Below are 18,810 nucleotides of genomic sequence, written 5' to 3' on the forward strand. Positions count from 1 at the left end.
TCCCTAAACCCGCTATTTGCGGATTTAGGATTTGGGAAGAGGCGTTCCCCCGTAAAAGTTGCTATCTTGCGCACCTCCCGCTATCCGCAAAACACCTCCGCTACCCGCTATATTATATATAGGCGTGTTTTGGGCGTTACGCCAGTTAAACCAATCAGTGTGCCAGGTGCCATTGCCTTTAAGGGCAGGATGCGCTATCCTAAATCCTAAATCCTAAACCCGCGATGGAGAGAGGGAGGTAGATTTTCTCAGGGCTTCTACTGAGGCTAAAGCAAGGTGGCTTTATATACATATTATATATTATATTATAGGCGAGTTAATTCGGGAAGTGGAGCCACATGTGTCCAAGTGGACGTGTCACAAGGTTGTACTGATTGAGTAAAATCCCCGGGTCACACACCACACACAAGAGGCAGAGGTGGAACTATGTGTTAACTAATTTATTGACAAGGTAGATTGGGCAAATAAAATATTAAAATAATAATAAAAATATAGCACAGCTGCTGGCTTATGATAAAACAATAAAACGTGCTGGCGTAAGTGTCCAATTAAAACAGTCTTTCCTCTAAACAGTCTATATGAGTAATATACTCAGTCCATTCCGGCGGCGTCCCGGTATCAGTCCGACCGTGTGCGTGGCGAGGCTCCGTCGGGGCGCGCACTGAAGCCGCCTGGGCGTGCTCTCATAACAGCCCAAACTTTAGGGAAAGCGGATAGCGGGTGGTCCTGACCACCCGCTATCCGCTAAAGTGTGTGCGCAAGATAGCAACTTTAGGGATAGCGCATGAAACACGCCCACAGACACACCTCCAGGCGCAAATAACGGAGTCGGCCTAAGGATAGCGGGTAGCCGGTGGCGCAAGATACTGTTTAGGGATAGCGGAAGCTCCTAAATCCGCAATTTGCAGGTACCGGGTAGTGGCAGTGGATAGCGGGTGGCACAAGATAGGGCCCCAGGTCTTTTATGTGTTATTGTATCTCTTAAGTTACTTATGTAGTTTTTATTCTCTGTAACACATGCATTTTAAATTTTGTAATTTTAGGTTGCCTTTTAAATCTCTGGCCAGGGACAGCAGATGAAAACTAGCCTCTCCAGCTGACTCTGACTCAGTTACAGTTTAACTGTTCATTAGTGTGTATTGTCCCTGAAAAATAAACCAATAAATAAAGAACATTTTGTTGTTATGCAGCTCTACTCAGCAGAAGTGTGAGGTCATGATGAGATACAGAACTGATCTGTCAATTGAGCTCCTTCACTTCCAAGGATGAGAGTGGTATTTACAGTGTGTGTGTGTGTATGTGTGTGTTTTCTCTACAGAGTCCCCCAGCAGAGCTCAGAGCTTCCCAGTGGTCGGCCAGCCTCAGAGCATCAAACAGAGCTGGACTCCATATTTAAGGTGTGTAAACACACAGCAACACCTTTTACTTCAGCTGTAAATTTGATGTAAAACAGCCATTCTGGTCATAACGTCTTGTCTCATTGGGCTTTCAGTCTCTGTAAGATGGATTTGAGGTTTGTGTTCTACAGTTTTATAAGGAAAGTCTAATTCATATTGTTTTGTTCCCTAGACTTCAGATAGAGTCTAGGAAACTAAAGGGGAGGCAGCACAAACACTTAAATGTTTCAGATGTAAGAATCACCACTAGGAAAACAGTGAAGGTGACTATATATTCTAAATGCAGGTACAACAGTGTAGTGATAATAGGTTTTTTCTTAATTTGGACAGTTCTCAAAAAAGCAACAGTTTTGGACTTCTGGTTCGACTAATGGCGGAGTAGGTCGCACACCGGGAGAGCTCTGTTGTAATCCGGTCTAAATTCGTACAAAACGTGTCTAATTACTGTAACTAAGCTGTGCAAAACTGTACAAAGGACTGATAAACATGGGGAAACCTACTGAAAAGCAAACTCAACCTACAGAAGAGCAGCCCTTTGAGAATGATCAAGACGACGAAACGCAAGCTAGCCAAAATGTACAACATGCTGCTAGCAACGCACCGCTAACTCTGGCCGACATGGAGAAACTTCCAAAGTCAATGGAGGACCGCATCATAGCCAAACTATCTGATCAACTCTCTGCTGACCGAGCAACTATCGACCGGCATGACCAGACAATTCAGCACATGGAAACATCACTCAACGACATGGAGACCAGACTGACAACTCTCGAAACCACCTGCGCAGCTCTGGTCAAAGAGAATGAGGCCCTCAAACTTCAAACGGATGATCTTGAAAACAGATCTAGACGCAATAACATCCGTATAACCGGCCTACCTGAAAAAGTTGAGGGTACGCAGCCAACCGCCTTCATGGAGATATTTCTGAAAGAAACGTTCGGTTCAGACGCCTTTCCTACTCCTCCAGCTGTTGACAGGGCCCACAGAATCGCCATCCCCCGGAAAAAGCCAGGCGACCCTCCACGTCCATTCATTGCAAGGATCCACTACTACCAGACCAAGGAGCGTATCCTGAAGTTAGTGCGGGAGGCCGGGTCTCTCTCATTCCGTGGATCGGACATTCACATCTACCCCGACTAAAGCGTGGAGGTCTCCAAGAAAAGAGCAGCTTACGCCTCGGTCAAGTCTGAGCTGAGAAACGCCGGACTCGCCTACAGGATGTTCTCCCCTGCCAAGCTGCAACTTATCGACAAGAAAGGCCAGAAACTGACTTTTTCTTCACCCGGAGAAGTTTCCTCCTTCCTCCAAAACAACCGACCAGACACGTCTCCCACATCATCTAATGTTACTTCATAATACACGGACTGCAGAAAACTATTCGGTTCCCGTTACAGCCAATCTGGAAGGTATTTAGCCGTTATGTTTCCTGTGTATTCTTCTTGATTAGGATGTTATTTTTTTATATATAGCCCAGTTTGACAACATTTCATGTGTATGACTTTTATTGATTTACTAATAGGCTAACTTCTGTCTCGTAGATACGTCTCATAGATATGCAGACTCATATACGCACGCACATCATGACCACACACTGACTTAATTATACGTCACGGACATAGACTCACATAATAGAGAGAAAATGTAACCCAGAAAAAATACTGATAGACGAAAATAAAGAAATGATTGCTGATCCCTTTACATTCAGAACACTGTAGCTACAATTTGTTTATACTTTGGCTAATTTCTTAATAAAACTGACTAGCTACATAAGTTTCATACACAGTCAATCTTAAGATTTATATTGCTTATTCTTAAAGATCTGTTTCTATGATAATAGTACTACTAGTCTAGCAGGAAGGGCCTTCAGATTTTGAGGTACCCCTACCCAAGTTATAACAAAACACAACCATGTTTTTTCATATCCCATATGTGTCCCATTAATGAAATGGATAGTTGTGGAACTTTATTTTTGTGGGAAATCAGGTTTTTGGGCTATTCTTTAGACATACCCTAATATCTGAAAAAGAGCCAAATTAGGCCACTCCGCATAGGGGTGAGGTGACAAAAAAGCCCATAATTTCATAATGCTCACTCAGATTTTCATCAAATTTGCTGTGGTTTGACCCAAGTAACTGTCCAACAACACCAAAGAGTTAAAATGTAATTTTTCCAAAGAAATAGTAGAATATAATCCTGCAAACATGGCTTTAATGTAGGCGGAAATATGCAATCCATATCACCCTCAGAAGTCAATAGGGTAATGAACAAAATACAGCACCACATTCAGTTCACACAGAATACAGCAACATATTCCATTCCATGATTTTAAATTTTCAACTGCCAACTGCCAAACTGCCACATCCAGATGAGTGACGAAATGCTATGTGGCAGAAATAATTTGGCTCTTTTTCAGATATTAGGGTATGTCTAAAGAATAGCCCAAAAACCTGATCTCCCACAAAATAAAGTTCCACAACCATCCATTTCATTAATGGGACACATATGGGATATGAAAAAACATGGTTGTGTTTTGTTATAAGTCGGGTAGGGGTATCTCGAAAACTAAAGCCTTTTTTGAGGACTTGCTGCTAGCCTATACATAGAGATGATCAGACATGCACGTGAGCATATGGATGTGACCATATGCTCACGTGCGTGCGCAAACACGCGCACACATACACACACATGTGAACACACTAATACAGACCAGGATATGTACAAACATTATGACTGTCGGAAATAAGGATATGCTGGTTGTTTTCTATGTACGTTTAACCCTTCTATTTAGTGTTGCCACTGTTCTATACATATATTTGTGTATATTTGTTAATGTTCCAGGTTCCAATATTAACCACATAGTGCTTTGCACAGAGTTTCAATCTAAGATCTGTATTCCTCACTTATTTGTCTGTTAAGACAGAGCTCAAGTACAAGTTAGGTGTTTTCTGAGATGGTACTTAAGAAGACAATTCAAGTCCCTTGTCCTCACCCAGATGCCTTTTTCCACCTTACTGTCTGTTTTTATTCCATTATCATTATCATCATTTTCTTCCCTTTTTTTTTTCATTTCATATAGCATTACCCAATTACTTTAGACCTTCACGTAATTGGAGACTCAACCCCATTCTCTTAGCTGATGAACATTTTGTAAATCGTGTTTCCACTCAAATTGATTTCTTCCTTGATACTAATGCCTCCCCGGAAATTTCCCACTCAACACTATGGGAGACCCTTAAGGCCTATCTTATAAATACCTCCTCCTCTTGTACTAGGCACAGCTTAATACAACTCAAAATTGTTTTGAGAGCACACTTGACCAAGGCAAGACTGGCGAAAATTTTCCCTGATGTTGACCCTTTGTGCCTTTGCTGTAATGGTGAACCAGCAGATTATATACATATGTTCTGGTCATGCCCTAAACTTCAGACATTTTGGTTGAAATTTTTTAGTTCCTATAGTATGATGTTTCAAAAAGACATTGCTCACAGTCCTATTTGTGCTTTATTTGGATTTATTCCTGAAACTCACTCCCTGAAAGACAAAGCTCCCACAATCATAGCATTCACCTCCCTGATTGCCAAACGTCTCATCCTTCTTTCCTGGAAGGAAAAGACACCTCCTAACTTTACAAGATGGATTAGAGATGTGATGCACTTTCTAAAATTTGAGAAGATTAGATACACCCTCAAAGGCTCATTGCAAAACTTTAAAAAGATTTGGACCCCCTTTTTAGAGTACTACGAGAGTTTGCAAGAACCATTAAATAAGGATGACTAAATAACATTGTTAAGAATGAAGCAGTAGAAACCCCTTTCTATTTTTATTTATCTTTTTTAATTTTATTTTATTATTGTTATTATTTTTTTTTCTTTTCTCCCCTTTTTTATGTATTTGTTTTAGTTTATTTTATCTGTGTTGCGAATATGTTTTTATTTATCCTTGTACATTGCATAATACAATTTGTACTAATGTAATAGTTGGTTGGACAAATTTTTATTTTTAATGGTTAATTTTAATTTATTAATTTTGTACTTCTGTAATAGTTGGTTGGACAGACACTTCGATGAACAATTATTCTTATGTAGATCTGGACTTACGGGGACAAGTAGGGATGATTGGGTGGTAAGGGAAATTTGGGAGGGTACTTTTCAATTCTGTAATCACTTAAATAAGGCAGCTGTCCTATGCTTTTGTATTTTTTGTTTTCAAATGCTGCTAACAACTGTATGGAGAATATAATGAAAAATTAATAAAAATTGTTAAACAAACAAAAAAAAAAGCAACAGTTTTTATGATTTACAATATGTACATGTTGCAGGCTCAATGAAATCAAGAGACACAATCTTTGGGTAAACAAAAGAAAATAAATGTAAAGGATCACAGGTGTTGCCAAATCAAAGAACAGAAAAAAGAGTTAGTCCATCTACAAATAAAATAAAACAGAAAGCTAACTACTCTGTCCTTCACACATAAATATATTGGATGGCAAACACGTCTTCCCTAGTGTCTCTTACAAAGAAAAAAAAACAACAACTTGGGTGCACAAATGTGCAGGGTACCCCAAACATACATAGTCCATTCCCAAAACAACAACAAAGAATAGAACAGCCTGAAGTAACAAAGCTTTCAGCAAGTCAAACAAGGAGATGCAAAGACAGAGAGGGGGGACACAAGTGTAACAGTGGAGCTTATATAGTAGAGTGGGGCATAGATGACTGGAGGATGATGGAGGTCTGATGACGATTGACAAGGGTGGAGACCAACCATGAGAGGCCAGGAATGAGGAACAGAGATGAGCATGTAGTCTGAACTGATCATGAACAGCTGTTTCAGATGAACTGGTCGACCACACAGAACCTGAGGAGGCAGATAGAGGAATAAAGAGAAACGAGGGGGAGGAAGACAAAACAAATCCAGCGCAGGGTGTGCAGAGTGTTGGCACATAACAATATATTATTCTGTTCCAGATGCTGGAGGAGAACGCTGTCACTTTTGTGAAGAACGAGCTAAAAAGGATCCAGAGGATTCTGAATCCAGACGACCCAGAATGCTTAGGGAGGCAGGGAGAGGATGAGAAGGTGATAGACGATGAGGAGGAAGAGCAGAGGAGCAGCATCAGAGAGGCTTTTCTGCAGATCACACTGCACCTCCTGAGGAGAATGAAGCAGGAGGAGCTGGCTGACTTTCTGCACAGCAGTAAGACACTTTAAACAGTTTTAACATGACGGACATCTTGATAAAAAGTAATTCATGAACATGGGTCTAATGAGCACAGTTTTATAATTTGTGAGTTAGATGTATTAGAGCTGTAAATTTGAGTGTCATCAGCATATTGTAACATCTGCTTATTGATGCACTTTTAATTTCTTTTTTTCATTCAGAAACCTTTGCTGCAGTGTGCCAACAAAAACTCAAATCTAATCTGAAGCAGAAGTTTCAGTGTGTGTTTGAGGGGATTGCCAAAGCAGGAAACCCAACACTTCTGAACCAGATCTACACAGAGCTGTACATCACAGAGGGAGAGAGTCAAAAGGTCAATGATGAACATGAAGTCAGACAGATTGAAACAACATCCAGGAAACCAGCAGGAGCAGAAACACTGATAAAATCTGAAGACATCTTTAAACCTTTACCTGGAAGAGACCAGCCAATCAGAACACTGATGACAAAGGGAGTGGCTGGCATTGGGAAAACAATCTTAACACAGAAGTTCACTCTGGACTGGGCTGACGCCAAAGCCAACCAGCATGTCCACTTCACATTTCCATTCACTTTCAGAGAGCTGAATCTTCTGAAAGACAAAAAGTACAGTTTCATGGAACTTCTTCATCACTTCTTCACTGAGACCAAAGAAGCAGGAATCAGAAAGTTTGATCAGTTCAAGGTTGTGTTGATCTTTGACGGTCTGGATGAGTGTCGACTTCCTCTGGACTTCAAGAACAACCAGATCCTGACTGATGTTAGATGTTGAGTCCACCTCAGTGGACGTTCTGCTGACAAACCTCATCAAGGGGAACCTGCTTCCCTCTGCTCGCCTCTGGATAACCACACGACCCGCAGCAGCCAATCAGATCCCTCCTGAGAGTGTTGACATGGTGACAGAGGTGAGAGGCTTCACTGACACACAGAAGGAGAAATACTTCAGGAAGAGATTCAGAGATAAGGAGCAGGCCAGCAGAATCATCCGCCACATCAAGACGTCACGAAGCGTCCACATCATGTGCCACATCCCAGTCTTCTGCTGGATCACTGCTACAGTTCTGGAGGACGTGTTGAAAACCAGTAAGAGAGGACAGCTGCCCAGGACCCTGACTGAGATGTACATCCACTTCCAGCTGGTTCAGTCCAAACAAGGGAACGTCAAGTATCACAGCAGAGCTGAGACAGATCCACACTGGACTCCAGAGACCAAGAAGATGATCCTGTCTCTGGGAAAACTGGCTTTTGAGCAGCTGGAGAAAGGCAACCTGATCTTCTATGAAGCAGACCTGGCAGAGTGTGGCATTGATATCAGAGCAGCCTCAGTGTACTCAGGAGTGTTCACACAGATCTTTAAAGAGGAGCGTGGGCTGTACCAGGACAAGGTTTTCTGCTTCATCCATCTGAGCCTTCAGGAGTTTCTGGCTGCTGTTCATGTCTTTGTGGCATTCATCAACTCTGGAGTCAATCTGCTGTCAGAAGAACAACCAACCTCTCCATCATCCATGACATCAAGAAATTTAAAAGAACTCCACCAGAGTGCTGTGGACAAGGCCTTACAGAGTCCAAATGGACACCTGGATTTGTTTCTCCGTTTCCTCCTGGGTCTTTCAATGGAGACAAACCAGCATCTCCTACAAGGCCTGCTGACACAGACAGGAAGTAGCTCACAGACCAACCAGGAAACAGTCCAATACATCAAGGAGAAGATCAAAGAGAATCCCTCTCCAGAGACAAGCATCAACCTGTTCTACTGTCTGAATGAGCTGAATGACAATTCTCTAGTGGAGGAGATCCAACAGCACCTGAGTTCAGGAAGTCTCTCCACAGACAAACTCTCTCCTGCTCAGTGGTCAGCTCTGGTCTTCATGTTGCTGTCATCAGAAGGAAAACTGGATGTGTTTGACCTGAAGAAGTACTCTGCTTCTGAGGAGGCTCTTATGAACCTGCTGCCCGTTGTTGAAGTCTCAAAAACATCTCGGTAAGTGTCTAGATAAGTCTAGAAAACAAATGTCAGTATTTTCACAGAAAGCAAAATAGAAGCATTTCTAAAGTCATTGTTTATCTGACTTTGAGCCTCACAGCAGGAATGGTACCAATAATGCATTTTATCATCCTGAGAACACTGGCAGAGTTTTGCCTTTCTGTCACACTAACATAGAGACAAGCTAATACACACTTTTGTCATTTGCAGAACAAAGTGTGGGAGGTGAGGCCCTCAACATTTGCTTTTGTATTAAATTTCTATCCAAGTACATTCAAAACTGGAGAAAAAAATTTTCTGTATCGTGCAACAGTTTCACAACAACATTCTGTATCTGCTGGCTGCAGCGCTTCATTGAAGCTACACTTATATTATGTGAATTATTCAAAGCCAAGATGACATTGTTTCATGACTATGCTATCACACAAAATAGAGAATATCTAGATATTTTGTTTATCATTCCATACACATTTCCCTGTAATCCAGCAAGACATATCTGGTATCTTTGGGATCTCTGCTAGAATCTGAAATAAAGATCTGTGGGTTTGAATAAGGTTTGGCTCAGCTGCTTGGGTACTGAGCAGGACTAAAACAGGGGCTAATTTTACACTGGTTTTAAAGGCAATATCTGACACTTTTACAGTGGATTTTAATTTTCTTTTACTGGTCTATTAATCCAGTGATGGTCTTCCAACAGACTATTTGTCACATCTGCTTTGAAAGTGATTGTTCTATTCTTACCCTTACAGTCGTATTTGCTGGTCCGTGTGAATGTGATGAGTTTTGTTTGGTCCATAAACTCCTTCACTGTATTGAGCTTCAACGGGACTAGTCTTCTCCAGAATGAATGAAGTAAATATAAACCAGCAAACAAGGTGCTTTTGAGCAGCGAACAAAAGCTGGAGGAATGTTTTGAAGGACGCACAGCAACACGTTTGTTTGGGATTCATTATTCGTCAAAAATGACAGAACTGCTTTTTTTCGTGAGCTGCTGCTGCATCACCACGCTCTGGTCCCATATTCAATCCCCAGCCTGGAGTGTTAAATCAAACCTGGCTGGCCTATGAAAACATCAGTCACATTAAAGTATAATAATTGTGTTTTAATATCTGTTCATCTTCATCCAGGCTGAGTGGCTGTAATCTGTCAGAGAGAAGCTGTGAGGCTCTGGCCTCAGTTCTCAGCTCCCAGTCCTCCAGTCTGAGAGAGCTGGACCTGAGCAACAACCACCTGCAGGATTCAGGAGTGAAGCGTCTCTCTGCTGGACTGGAGAGTCCAAACTGTAGACTGGAGGCTCTCAGGTCAGTATCAGTGAGCATGTAAAGGGTGACCCTGCAAGTTCAACAACCAAATTTAAGAGACATTTTGTTAAAGCACAATACCAGTGATCTTAAATATTTGATCCATTTTCTACAGTTTACACACATTTCACATTGCAGCAAACTAGAGCTGCAGCTATCAATTCTTTTTGAAGTCGAGTATTCAACCGAATATTTACTTTTTATAATTTACTTTTTACTATATATAATTACTCTTTTGAGTAAAGAATGAAGGATAATCAACAATAATACAAATTATGAAGTTTTGGGCTTAACCGTTTCCATTTTAGTAAAAACACATGAACATTTGAATGAAGAATAAATAACAAAAATACAACAAGTAAGCTCCAAGTGAAGCCTGTTTGGCCTTAATGCTGCCCTTTCCTCTTCAGGAATAATTCTTTCAAATAAAAAATGATGAATAAATAAAACAAAAGGTTTTTTAACAAAAATAAATAAATAAATAAATAAAAAGTATCAAAAGTATCAAATTTAAGATGCAACTCATACACTGAATTTAGATAGGACATTGCCTATATAAGATCGTCAAGGGGCACACATCTGTGTGTGTGTGTGTGTGTGTGTGTGTGTGTGTGTGTGCGCGCGCCAAAGAGAGAGAGGGGGAGCTAGAGAGTGAGTGTGTGAGAAAGAGAGTGAGAGAGAGAGAGTGTGTGTATGTGAGAGAGAGAGTGTGTGTGTGTGTGTGAGTGAGAGAGAGAGTGTGTGTGTTTGAGAGAGAGAGAGAGAGTGTGTGTGTGTGTGTGTGTGTGTGAGAGAGAGAGTGTGTGTGAGTGTGTGTGAGTCAGTGTGAGAGAGAGAGAAAGAGAGAGTGTGCTTGTGTGTGTGTGAGAGAGAGATAGTATGAGTGTGTGTGTGTGTGTGTGTGTGAAAGTGAGTGTGTGTGTGAGTCAGAGAGAAAGAGAGTGTGTGTTTGAGAGTGTGTGTGTGTGTGAGTCAGAGAGAAAGAGAGTGTGTGTTTGAGAGTGTGTGTGTGTGTGAGTCAGAGAGAAAGAGAGTGTGTGTTTGAGAGTGTGTGTGTGTGTGTGAGTCAGAGAGAAAGAGAGTGTGTGTTTGAGAGAGTGCGTGAGAGAGAGTGTGTGTGTGAGAGAGAGAGAGTGTGTGTGTGTGTGTCTGTGTGAGTGAGAAAGAGAGAGAGAGAGAGAGAGAGAGAGAGAGCATGTACGAGCCTTTTAAAGATCAAGGGCCCTATCTTGTGCCACCCGCTATCCGCTACCCGCTACCCGCAAATTGCGGATTTAGGAGCTTCCGCTATCCCTAAACGGTATCTTGCGCCACCCGCTACCCGCTATCCTTATGCCGACTGCATCATTTGCACCTGGAGGTGTGTCTGTGGGCGTGTTTCATGCGCTATCCCTAAAGTTGCTATCTTGCGCACACACTTTAGCGGATAGCGGGTGGTCAGGACCACCCGCTATCCGCTATCCCTAAAGTTTGGGCTGTTACGAGAGCGCGCCCAGGCGGCTTCAGTGCGCCCCGACGGAGCCTCGCCACGCACACGGTCGGACTGATACCGGGACGCCGCCGGAATGGACTGAGTATATTACTCATATAGACTGTTTAGAGGAAAGACTGTTTTAATTGGACACTTACGCCAGCACGTTTTATTGTTTTATCATAAGCCAGCAGCTGTGCTATATTTTTATTATTATTTTAATATTTTATTTGCCCAATCTACCTTGTCAATAAATTAGTTTACACATAGTTCCACCTCTGCCTCTTGTGTGTGTGTGGTGTGACCGGGGGATTTTACTCAATCAGTACAACCTTGTGACACGTCCACTTGGACACATGTGGCTCCACCTCCCGAATTAACTCGCCTATAATATAATATATCATATGTATATATATATAAAGCCAACTTGCTTTAGCCTCAGTAGAAGCCCTGAGAAAATCTACCTCCCTCTCTCCATCGCGGGTTTAGGATTTAGGATTTAGGATAGCGCATCCTGCCCTTAAAGGCAATGGCACCTGGCACACTGATTGGTTTAACTGGCGTAACGCCCAAAACACGCGTATGCATAATATAGCGGGTAGCGCAGGTGTTTTATGGATAACGGGAGGTACGCAAGATAGCAACTTTTGCGGGGAAACGCCTCTTCCTAAATCCTAAATCCGCAAATAACGAGTTTAGGGACTTTGGCGCAAGATAGGGTCCCAAGTGCTGATTGCAGTGAAGAAATGTCAGCATCTCCACATGTTCAGCACTGAGGCTTTGCCCTCCGCTCAGATGCCATGTTCCCAGCAGCCGAGAACAAACGCTCTGAGTGCGTGGAGGAGAACAAACGCTCTGAGTGCGTGGAGGAGAACAAACCCTCTGAGGGCGTGGAGGAGAACAAACGCTCTGAGGGCGTGGAGGAGAACAAACGCTCTGAGGGCGTGGAGGAGAACAAACGCTCTGAGGGCGTGGAGGAGAACAAACGCTCTGAGGGCGTGGAGGAGAACAAACGCTCTGAGGTCGTGAAGGGGGCTGGGACGCTCAGAAAGGACTTTGCCAGCCCTGCCAAGGTTGGACACCGTGGGGCATTCGCTTTCCACTAGGGCTGGGTATTGTTAAGAACCTCACGATTCGATTCGATTTCAATTCTTTGGGTAACAATTCGTTTCGATTTCGATTCAATTCGATATTGATTTAAACACTTCGATATCGATTCTGTAATAAGTCGAAATGCTGAAATAATTTTTGCTGCTGACGTTAACTTGGAGTGACACACCCCCAGCTGAAATAAAACATCTGCCAGTGAGTTTATTAAAAGACAGATGTTTTTATGGCGCCGGCACTGGAAAGCAGTAGCCTATATTTAAATATAACTGTTAATATAAGTTAGTTGTAGATAAAAAAAAATCAGCTGTGTTGGTGAGTCGTTGTCACGGCACCTGCTAGATTAAAAATGACTGAGAAGTCGGCAGAAGTATAACTATCAGTCCATGAAAAAAAATATTTTTTCCAGCGGATATTCTAGTTACAACATGACTGAGCTAGCAGAGCAGTTGGCTGGCTGACAAGGACTAGTTAACGTCAGATCTGATGTATTTCCGCAGAAACGGAGAGAATACCGGCAAAAAACATCTATATTTTGAGAGCGAAATGCTCACAGTATGAATACATCTTGATTATACATTTAATTTGGTTGGTAATAGTTGTATAATCGCATTATTACATGAGAGGGTGTGCCTGACCGTCATTATTGTCACTTCAGTGATGCGCCCGTCAGCATCAAGCTCACCCTCTCATGTAATAATGATAAAGGATGTGTGGAGTTGCATCTGTTTTGGTTTAGCCACAGGTTGCTGCATAACATCGGCGTGGTGTCAGCTAAGGTGGCTGCACAGGTTCGCGGTATTATTACACTACCTTAATACTGCCTGGCACAGTTTACACACGACTTGACTCTCGTCTGTTACCTGTGTTCCGGGGTTACATTTAAATCCAAAGTGAGCCCAACGTCAGGTTTTAAAGTCACAGGTGCCGACTTAACGCTACAGCTACTTGCTTTCATGTTGTTGTTGTGTACAGTGCGGCTTCCGTCCGTACAACGTGAATCACACGGAGGTGTTGCTCACCGCGCCCCCTACTGGTTAGGAGTTGAATCGATTCAGAGGCTTTTGTGAATCGATATTGAATTGTGAAAAAAGATATTGCAATGCATTGATGAATCGATATTTTTACCCACCCCTAGTTTCCACCATGACAGGGGATGATCCTTCGTGGAGAGAGGATGTTCACCAAAGCAAAGATGTCCCTCTGTACCACCGGGCTCTGTGCATCCTCATCCTCTTCATCACTTGAATTGGACTCTGATGATGATCCAAGAAAACTGTGGACTGATCCATCCTTGGCCTTAGTGTGTGCTGATGGGCAGCCTTCCATTAGGCTGGTGCTGTCTTCACTGTCTTGTGCACTGGAAGAATCTGAGTTTTCTGAACCTGGGATCCAGTGCAGCAGCCAGCAGGGTGGTGTTAGGATCTTCAGGTGAAAATACAAACAGGTCATTCCACCTCTCTGTGATCTGTTGGATCACATCTGTCTCTAATGTCTTCATTGCAGCTGTTTCAAATGCTGAATCGTCTGTTGACTTTTTCAGGTTTTGAACGAGCTGAGGAAGAGCAGAGACTGTGACGTATTTCTCCCCACTCACAAACACTGTTGCTGCTTCAAATGGCTCCAGAATCTGAATCAGTTCCTCACTGAGGGTCCACTGTTCTGGCTTTAGATCCAGGTAGTGGTGTTTTCCCCTTGGGTTGACTGCGGGGTCAGACAGAACAGCAGTCCCAGGCCGTCTTTGTGCGTGGAGCCTAGACAGCAAATGATGGTCCTGTTCCATCTGGAGCTCACGTCTTGTATCAGCATCAGTTTTGGCTCCCATTTGTTGCTGCTTTTCTTTAAGTTTGGGGCGAGCCACTTCACTCTTAAAGTGTTCAACGAGGCCTCTGGCAGCACCCACACAGCTCCTGACTGTGTTGTTGTTTTTTAGTGTGTTCTGTACAACCAAATTCAGTGTGTGCCCTGCACATCTCACAGATGCCCAGCCATGCTTCTCTTTCAAAAATGGTTACTGCTGCCACTATATTTGGCCCATTGTCATGGACAACTGCCTTCACTTTTTCAGATTGAATTTGAAATTTGTTGGTAGCCTCCTCAAGCCCCTCGGCAGTGTTTACAGCAGTGTGCCTTTCTTCCAAAGGCATTGTTGTCAGTGTGAGGGACTTCATCTCCCAGTCTTCCTCTAAAAAGTGACATGTCACTCCCAGATGTGCTTCTGTGGCCACACTAGTCCAAATGTCTGCTGTAAGGGCAACACGCTCTCCCTCCTTTAGAGAAATCTTCAGTTTCTCTACGATTTGGTCATATTTGTTCTCCATCAAGCCAGTGAAGTGCGTTCTAGATGGTTGGTTATATTTAGGATTGAATGTAGAAATCATGTTTGGAAAGCCTTCCACCATGGAGAGTGGGCACATATCTGTTATTAGCATGTTTAAAATGCTCTCAGTCTTTTTCAACAGTGCAGCGCGCTGCAGTCCGGACAAAGCTGTCCATCTGCTGCTGAGATGTGCTGGGAAAGACAGACAGAAAGAAAGAAATTAACATAATGCACAAAGCCATACTGCCATCTAGCCCTGCTCACTTTAAATCCAACTAATTATCTGCTTTAAGCAATAGCCTAGTAGATATGTTTATATACAGCATTTAAAATTTACTGGGGTCATTTTGATGTTTGAGTTAAGGTGTGTGTGTGTGTGTGTGTGTGTGTGTGTGTGTGTGTGTGTGTGTGTGTGTGTGTGTGTGTGTGTACATCCGTGTGTGCGTGGGTGTGACTTGGCTATTCTTGTGCACGGCTTTCTTTTCACACATTTTAAAATAACAGAAAAATATGTGGCTATATTAAAGTTGAGATGTTTTGCAAAATGTTGAGATTTCAGAGGTGAATGCAGAGTGCAGATAAAGGCGTCAACAGGACATTTAATGAATGAATGTGTGAATGTCCAGCAGCCTGTATACAGAGACTGGACTTCTCTCATGTGGTTCATTGCAGCTGAAGTGTCTCATGTGACCAAAGTTTGACATCTTGACCTCAACAACATCCCACCTTCAAGTGAAGCTCAAACTTCTTCTATAGAAGCAGGGCCGAACAAAAAATATAATTTACATTTAAGTATAAGACCATAAGAAGACCATAAAATAATGTTTTGATATCTGTGCATCTTCATCCAGGCTGAGTGTCTGTAATCTGTCAGAGAGAAGCTGTGAGGCTCTGGCCTCAGTTCTCAGCTCCCAGTCCTCCAGTCTGAGAGAGCTGGACCTGAGCAACAATGACCTGCAGGATTCAGGAGTGAAGCGTCTCTCTGCTGGACTGAAGAGTCCAAACTGTAGACTGAAGGCTCTGAGGTCAGTGCTGATCAACCTGTCCAACATGAAAATTTAGTTCCTGATTTACATGAAGCTTCTACTGTCAATAAAGCTATTCAGCCTTTCACAGTAGCCATGATGCCAACATTTAGCACTGATTGAAGATATTTCATTATTTCCTCTTGTCACTGCCTCTGTTGTTAAGACATAAAAAACCAGAAAGGACTTACAGGAGCAGTTTCCTCCAAAGGGTTTTTCTTGGTTTGGGCACCACCTTTGACATATTTTGGGGTACAGTTGTCCCTCGCTATAACGCGGTTCACCTTTTGCGGCCTTGCAGTTTCACGGATTTTTTTTTTAGTGCAATTTTGCATGCTTTTTTTTTTTTTTTTTTTTTTTTTACAGTGCATTGTGTTCTGCGTCCTGATTGGCTAAGGGAGAACCCGCACATTGTGTTCTGCGTCCTGATTGGCTAAGGGACTGTAGACCATTGTGAATCAATCTCCTCCGTGAATCAATCTCCTCCGTGCCGTGTCTCCTGTACAGTACAGAATGCGTTCATTCTATAATACTGGACTTATTTTCTACGAAGGTTTGAACTTTGAGAGTTTAAACAAGAGAGAAAAGTGAGAAAATGTTAATGCCTGTATGAGAAAAGTGTATAAAGTGTGTAGTGAGGGGTTTTACAGCCTTAAAACATCTAGAATAATTGTAAAAAATAAAGCTGACTACTTCACGGATTTCGCCTATTGCGGGTTATTTTTAGAACGTAACTCCTGTGATAAACGAGGGACCACTGTACTTTATACTGTTTTGAATGGTGATTTTTAATTTTGTTGTTCTTTCCCTGTGGTTTCCTGCTCATTTCCTGCATTTCCTGCATGTTATGGAAAGAAATCAAGCTAATTTTGTCAAAGTGTTCATTTGAAAACGTAATGATGCTCATAAATCCTGGATCTAGAAAAGCCCAGAACTGTGTGGAGCTGGAGGAGAGACAGGGGAAGGACGCTGTTTCTCCTCTGACAAACAAAAAACTACAAATCTGAAGTTCAACCTGCTGCCTTGGACGTTTCATATAAACCTTCATTTACCTCTGGACTAACACAAACCTTCAGCATGGAAATCAGATCATTTAAGTCCAGATTAAAGTTAATCTGGAACTATTTCAGACTGGAGTTATTCCATTTTAAAGTGCATTTTAATCTGCGACTGGGCGTAATCCCCATCTGGGAAACCGCTCCACAGTTGTGGATCAGAAATGAAATCAACTAAAATGAAATTACAGAGCAGATCACTGGACTAGTTTTACAAGCATTTGAGTTCATTTTCATATCTAATTTTAGAGCGTTAATCCCAACATAAACCTTGTCTTAAAGGAGAGTTTACCCTCAGAGACTAGAGACTCTATTAAAACATAGTGTGCTGTGTGTGTGTGTGTGTGTGTGTGTGTGTGTGTGTGTGTGTGTGTGTGTGTGTGTGTGTGTGTGTGTGTGTGTGTGTGTGTGTGTGTGTCCAGGCTGTCAGGCTGTCTGCTCACACAGGAAGGCTGTGCTGCTCTGGCCTCAGCTCTGAGCTCCAACCCCTCCCATCTGAGAGAGCTGGACCTGAGCTACAATCATCCAGGAGCCTCAGGAGAGAAGCTGCTCTCTGCTGGACTGGAGGATCCAACCTGGAGCCTGGAGGCTCTCAGGTGTGGAGAGACACACACACACACTGTCTTCTAGAGGCCTGAGAGGCGTTTTCTCAGTCATGCTGAGAAGCTGAGTCATGTTTAATGTTGAAGGTTTCATGCTGGATATGAGTGATGTTTCCGCTAAAGTTTCTATGAGGAAAGTTATTAAATGCTCATGTTTCTATTCTAAAAATGCTCTTTGTTTATTCCTCCTCCAGTGTGGACCATGGTGGAGAGAAGATGTTGAAACCAGGCCTGAGGAAGTGTAAGTGTGTTTTTACTCTTATTCCTAAAAACACAAAGCAGCAGACATTTGGTCACATGATGTGAGTTTGACTCTTTATTCAATAATGCACCCATTAAAAGAAGACAGGCTGAAAAATGTCTGCTCCATAGTTCAACAGTTTGCTCTTTCCACTGAAGTGAACATGCAGGATGACTTCTCTACTCAAACTGGGAACAAATGCATGAAGAGCACTAGTTTAGCTGGAGGCAAATCAAATTAAACATGAAGTATTTTTCTAATATAAACACCAACCAAATACAAGTTAGACTATTGTAGTAATACAGAATTATCTCCACTTCTATAACAAAGATATTAAATATGAATCATTTTCTCTGGAGATGGAAGTGCAGATGGGAAACCCTTCTGTAACCAGTAGGTGCCACTGATGAACTAAATGGAAAGAATAATAATAATAAAAGCAGCTGTAAGAATTTGGAGCAGTCTCTGAAAACCTCGGAGCGTCAGGAGCCTGAGTTGGATCACTATCATGAAATAGAGACACAGGACACGGATGTGGATTTTGAATGAATTCTGAATGGATATTAACCATAAACCACATGAATGCAATGTACAATGTGGCAATTACAGTTCACCAAAATAACCACAACAACAAACCCTGTGCGCACAGTAAAGAAAATAATAAAGACCCGGGTCATTGTTAAATGCAGGGTTCAGACACATTTTTCAAGGTCAAATTCAAGCACTTTTCAAGCACTTTAAAGGGTCATTTTCACATTTTTCCAGCACCTTAAAAATACATAAAATACATAACTGCAGGAATACATATACTGATGATTACCTTTTTCACTTTTTATCACAATGATGTACATTGTATTATGCTATAAACATCTAAAATTATGTTTCATAACAGCAAAAAGTTTAGAAATTAAAGGAGAACACAAAGTTTTATCCAAAAAAAGGGAAGCCACTTGCCGTTGTTCAGGCACCCTGGCTCTGATAATCCTCTGATAATAGATAATAATTCACCTGGAGTCTACCTGACTGACTTAGTTTAATGTCCACTGTTACGACCGGCTCGTTGGCCGCAACAAAAGAGGAGATGTACGAGAAGTTAAATTATAACAAA

General features: G+C 42.2%; 1 protein-coding gene across 1 annotated transcript in view; it reads left to right on the forward strand.

Moving 5' to 3' along the window:
• LOC115355023 (NACHT, LRR and PYD domains-containing protein 12-like) overlaps positions 1-18,810 on the forward strand; it is a 114,393-nt gene that overhangs the window by 57,345 nt on the left and 38,238 nt on the right. The window contains 7 exon segments of the mRNA XM_030045646.1: positions 1,319-1,397; positions 6,365-6,593; positions 6,779-7,359; positions 7,361-8,577; positions 9,708-9,881; positions 15,631-15,804; positions 17,282-17,390. Coding sequence (XP_029901506.1) covers positions 1,319-1,397; positions 6,365-6,593; positions 6,779-7,359; positions 7,361-8,577; positions 9,708-9,881; positions 15,631-15,804; positions 17,282-17,390 — 2,563 coding nt within the window.

Source organism: Myripristis murdjan, chromosome 23 (assembly GCF_902150065.1).
Source record: "Myripristis murdjan chromosome 23, fMyrMur1.1, whole genome shotgun sequence".
Classification (NCBI taxonomy): Eukaryota; Metazoa; Chordata; class Actinopteri; order Holocentriformes; family Holocentridae; genus Myripristis; species Myripristis murdjan.